At 44.7% G+C, this 5,822-nt stretch overlaps 1 protein-coding gene across 1 annotated transcript in view; it reads left to right on the forward strand.

Moving 5' to 3' along the window:
- Nubpl (NUBP iron-sulfur cluster assembly factor, mitochondrial) overlaps positions 1 to 5,619 on the forward strand; it is a 205,288-nt gene extending 199,669 nt beyond the window's left edge. The window contains exon 10 of the mRNA XM_059279866.1: positions 4,450 to 5,619. Within this exon, the coding sequence (XP_059135849.1) occupies positions 4,450 to 4,598 (149 nt within the window). The 3' untranslated portion in view covers positions 4,599 to 5,619. The remainder of the gene's footprint in view (positions 1 to 4,449) is intronic.
- Positions 5,620 to 5,822: the final 203 nt, after the last annotated feature.

A 5,822-nucleotide genomic window follows, 5' to 3' on the forward strand; every position in this document is an offset into this window, starting at 1 on the left:
AAAAATAAGAAGCAGTACATTGAATTCGAGGAATGTCATTGAACAGAGAACATATTACAAACCATCCAAATAGAGTACAGTTTTAAATGCTAAGCAGTAGTACTTGTGGTATTTTTGGAGTTAGTGTTTCTGTGGCGTGCTCTACATGTGTGGTCACTGGGTCTCACTGCTCCTAGGTGACGGTGCTGAGGGTCCTAAAACAGCCTCAGTCTTTTGGGCTAGGCCAGTTTGGGTGAAGTTCCTCCAAAAATGATACAAGTCTCCTGTGCTCATCATTAGTGTTAAATATGAGGGCTTCTGATCAATTTTAAATAGACATTGCTGTGAATAGGAGAGTGTATAGTTCCTGGTTACTGCTTTCCACCTATGGAAACCATTACTTCCTGTCCTAAGATTGCAGATGCTGTTGGTGGTGTTGGTCATTTTCTAAGAATAGTAGTTAGAGAAGTGGATGCCAGCCAGGCTTTCGTACATGATTTCTGTCCTTATAACAGCTCAGTGCGGTATGATGAGGAAACTGAAACCCATCAAGGAAGATGAATCATTTCCCCAGGACTGTCATAGAGCTAGTAAATTGTAAAATAGTAAAAAGCCAGCCTGCTCTTCCCAGGCTGACACGTCACATTGCGTCAGCCTCTGCCTCCCATATTAACAGCCTCGACTTCTTCCATTTCTTCTAGGAGACTGGCACAATGCTTGGTCCATTGGTACCCTTTCTCACCTGGTTCCCAGAGCATCCTTGTGAAGCAGCTCAGTCTCCTTTACCCGCTAGGCAGGAGTTTGTTTATACGAGGAAGTATGTCCAGGTTAGAACTAGAAGGTACTGCACACTGAGCTGATCACACAACCCACGGTTTCTCTTCCCAGTTCAGTTTCTGCTTGGCTTTCTAATTATTCCAGGCCAGTGCGATGTGGCCAGTGCCTGTGACCTGGCTTCCGGGTCACCTCCTTTTCACACAGCAAGAATCCGGAGGAGAGGCTGAGGAGAATCTGCCGTCAGGTTCTGCTGGCAAGGACAGTCATGGGTCAGGGCACAGGATCCTAACCTGGTCAGAGAGTCCCTGGAAATCTTGTCCAAATTGTGTCAAGATGCATTTTTTTTTTTCTGGGAAATTGCCCAAGAGCTATGTTAAGAGTCACAAAGGGGATCTCTGAAGGGATGGAAAAGCACAGAATCAGAGTCTATGTGAAGTGATCGCCAAGCTTCCCACTATCTAAGTGGAACCAAAAAGATTTCCCTACGCTCTTGAATCTTCTCCCTATCTATATATTGATGTCATGGTGTGTGTGGGGGGGGGTAAATGAGATATATGACACTGCACTGGAAGATGCCAAATAGATCCAAGCTGCCCCTCCTGCCTTTGGGAACTGGCTATCTAAGGTGTCCCAGCCGCCAATGCCGTTCCTCTCCCCTCCTTAAAGGGCTAGTTCCACGTTGTCCTTACCCTTACACAGCATCAAGAAAATGTTCCTCTGACGACCTGCTGTTCAGAATAGCAGGACTTGAGTCATGAAATCGGGTGCCCAGCGTCAGCATTAATGATAGCATTTCTTGATGTTAAAAGGCTCTAATTGAGTCCTGGAATCTGCCTCTACCCAAGGTGAATCTTGCCTCCTGAAAGCTGTTTCCTTTTTCCTATAACACAAGTAAAGTTTGCTTCTGGAAGTTTTAACTCTCCAGAAGTGTTTAACTTTCGGGAGAGATGAACGCCACAGTGGTGGTGACTGGTTAAAGGTGTGGGTTCCGGTGAATTCGAGGCATCGTTTGAAAAGTTGGAAGGGCTTGTGACACTAGTTAAGAAGAGCTAATGGTTGCTACCTACCCAGTGAACGGGCCTAAACTCTGCCATGTGCGCCAGTTAGGGAAGCAGAGTGAGTGAAACTCCAAATGTGGGTGACCTGGCAGCAGGACTGCAGCAGAGGAAGAGCAGATGGCAGGGGCTTTGAATTCAGCTCTTAGAGGTCAGAGCACTGCCTCATGCGGCTAGAACTGCCTTTGAGACCAGCACACATGGAGTGGACCCATGACAGGTGGTTTTTATGGTTTCATCTTTTGTATCAAATAAAAAAATTAGCACACAGAGTGATATCCTCTTAGAAGATATTCTTGATGAAGATTTTCAAATATAAATGGAAGATTTATTGTCTTATAATTTCTAGTTCATCTCCCCACTGCCTTAATCTACACTAAATATGGTAAACCAACTACAAATATTTCAAAATAAAAATGAAACTGACTTCCATATAGTTCCCTTCCCTCTGGTCTCATTTATTTCCTATTGCCTGGCAGTGACAGAGCAGACGGACAGACAGAGGGCCTTTAGATGGTCCAACAGACAGATCTGCAGTAATAGCAGGAAAGGTGAGGTAATGACTGGAGAGTAGTAATAGCGTGAGAAATCTTAAGGATGTCTTTGACATAGATGTATTTGTGACGTTTATGCTGCATGACAGAGACGGGGATTTCACTATTCCTCAGGAAGAAATGCTCTCCAAAAGTATTCAGATGAGCTATTCAACAAGACTGCAGTTCTCTCTCCCTCTCTCTCTCTCTCTCTCTCTCTCTCTCTCTCTCTCTCTCTCCCTCCCTCCCTCCCTCCCTCCCTCCCTCCCTTCCTTCTGTTTTTGGCATTTTGAGACAAAATCTGGTATAGCCCTGTCTGGCTTTGAACTTGCTGTAGCTGAGGATGACCTTGAACTCCCGATTCTCCTGATTCTACCTCCCAACCACTGGGATTACAGGTGTGTGCCACTATGCCTGGCCAGGCAGCCCATTTCTTAGGGCATAATAGTAATGGGGATGGCCACTTAAGCTTACACACTCCACGCCAGCACCTTACATGCCTCTCAAAACCCTGGGAAGTGTGTGCTGGCCCCACAGCTATTTCACAGCGGTAGAAACAGCCTAGGAGGGATATAAAACTAGCCTAAGGCCCTTCAGCTAGTCAGTACTGACACCAAGCCTGCCAGCCCAGCCTGTGTGACTCCAGGGCCCCAGGTCCTCTCCCACAAGCTGTTCTGCCTCCTTCTAAATCATTACATCTCACAGACTCCCCAGCACAGTGCTTCAAATGAAGTAAGGACCAAAATGGATTTGTGGAAATGATACAGCATTGCCTGAAAAAAATTCAGTCTCAACAATTTTGTAGAAATCAAAACTGTTTAAATCAGCACTTTCAGGGTTCCACAGGGAATGCCAGTCTATCCATTACCCTGAGTGAAATACACCAGGAGCTGAAGAGCAAAGTTCAAGAGCAAAGGCTAAATGTGACAAATTTAATTATTCTGCAATAATCCAGAAGTTTTTGTATTATGATAGGCTTATGTCTCTAATTTACCATAGGCAAGTGCTAAATGATTATGGAATGACGTCCTTGATCCAGCTCTTAAGGCTCAGGCATAAATAAAGGTCTGTGAGATACACCTGTCATTCATCAGTCACCAGGACCTCTCTGTAGTGTGCAGCTCTGGAGGCTGGGGTCAGGACACTGGCCACTTGGGCTCAAAGTCCAACTTGTTACCAACTAGTCATAATGTTTTAGACAGTCTCCACTTTTCTAGGCCATGGTTTCCTCATCTGTAAAGTGAAGTTGACTATAGACTTTATCCCCTGAGGTAACTTTGAGGGTATGAGGCAAGTAGGAAGTTGGGTAGTTTTTAATAATAGTGGTAGTTTAACTATATCAGAGTAGAAATTTGTGCTTTTGCAAAATCTTAAAATGGGTATAGTGGCCCACACTTGGGAGGCTGAGGCAGGAGGATTATAAATTCAAGGCTAGTCTGGACTACATGGTTAAACCCTGTCTCAAAAGATAAAGTCTCACTGTTCCATAGGTGCTGTTTATGGATAAGATCGGCAGCTACTTTTTATAAAGATCTGTATTGTACTTGTTGAAGGGAATTCTTTAAATTCAGTGTCATGATCATTGCTGTAACCAGACAAGGGGCGCTGTGTTAGCCTGTGTCTTTGGATCCACCCTTAACAATGCATTGTGCTGGGAATCCCCGAGAAGAGGTATGTGACACTTGAACCGGAAGTTTTTGCACAATTCCCAAATTCACCTGGGAAAGAGCTGTCTTGTGCTCAGTTCTGGTGTTCTGAACTATCTCAGAGAGAGTGAAGAAAATCTTTCTAAAGAGAAAACATTAGTAAGAAATACCTCTCTTTCAATTGGCTAATTCCTTTTATGCCCAACAAGAGTTGACAATATCTAACTCAGGATTTCCCAGAGGAGGAAGATTTAAGTTTTCTGCAGCTCAAGTAGTTGTTAATTTACTGACATTAGAATTAGAATTTGAAATACAGCAATTCCTGGTATCGATTTTTTTTTTCCAGAAAGTCACCTTCTAAGTATTTGCCCTCACATAGTGTGAGACCCTCTCTCCTCTGCTCACCCGCAGCATGCCCTCACTGTTAGACTGCAGCCCAGCATGCTGCTTTACCCTCAGCTGCAGCAGCCGCCGTCTGTGTGCACAGTTCGGGAGTCATTCAGCGTCTGCTGGAAACATGGAATAATGAGTGTGTTCTCTTCCAGGCCAGAGCTTACCTGCACATTGCTTCAGAAGTGGTGAGAAGATTGCAGCCACCTCCAGAATGATTCCCAAGCGCCCTGGAAATGTCCTGGTGTTTGATAATCACAGACTGTCATAAAGGAGCACTGTGGTAGTGTGGAACCCACAAAAATAATGACAATCGTGATGATTTTCTTTCATTTCTGAAGAAATAATGTCTCATGTTCAGATCTGATTTGACAAGCCATGACTCACAAATAAAGTGTGTGTGTGTGTGTGTGTGTGTGTGTGTGTGTGTGTGTGTGTGTGTCTGCGCTGACCGCTGTGTTTGGGGTTAGACAGCTGCTGTGTCCGCGTCACTGCAGTCCTTTGCTTCAGCCACCTCTTGAGGAACCATGACCTGTGAAGCTACAGTCCCAGGTCTGGAGAGGACTGCACTCCTGCTGAGTCACGATGAGTCGCTCCAAGTGTTTGCTGACTGTGTACATGGATGGAAATGGAGCACCTTGCTACCAGGCAGTGTGGTTCAGGTTTGGACCTTGCCTGTAGTCCTGTCTTAGACATGTTCTTGATGGAAAGGACTTTTACTTCCTGTGGCATAGGTTTGCCCAGACTTGATGAATCCGAATCTCCAGGATGGGACAATGATATCAAAATTATTGATAATGATTTTGGTTATGACAGTGTCTTAGTCACTGTTCTCTTGCTGTGAAGAGACACCACCACCATGGCAGCTCTTCTAAAAGAAAGAATTTCATTGGGACTTGCTAACATTTCAGAGGTTTATTTAGTCCATTATCAGCATGGTGGCAAGCAGGGCAGTAAGCAGGTAAGGTAGATACGGTGCTGGAGAGGTAGCTGAGAGTTCTACATCTGGATCAGCAGGCAGCAGGAAGAGAGAGACACTGGGCCTGGCTTGAGCATTTAAAACCCCAAAGCCCACCCCCAGTGACACACTTCCTCCAACTAGGCCACACCTCCTAATCCCTGTCAAGTAGAGCCACTCCCCGATGACTAACATTCAAAGATATGAACCTATGGGGGCCATTCCTATTCAAAGAACCACAGAAAATAATTATGATAATAAAAATAACGTTTGTCAAGTGATTTCTATAGCCTTAGAATCTTTCATTCATACTGGTGGGCACTGTTCATTTTATGAATGAGGAATGAAGGTATGGGAAAGGTAAGTGCCTTGTTGTTGGTAGGTTCCTATTTCTAGGAGATGATGGAGCTGGCATTCGGCCACGTTTGTAGTTTGCTGCTGAAGTCCTCCCTTGTACGACACTAAGTAAATAATGATTGCAAAA

Source organism: Peromyscus eremicus, chromosome 14 (genome assembly GCF_949786415.1).
Source record: "Peromyscus eremicus chromosome 14, PerEre_H2_v1, whole genome shotgun sequence".
NCBI lineage: Eukaryota > Metazoa > Chordata > Mammalia > Rodentia > Cricetidae > Peromyscus > Peromyscus eremicus.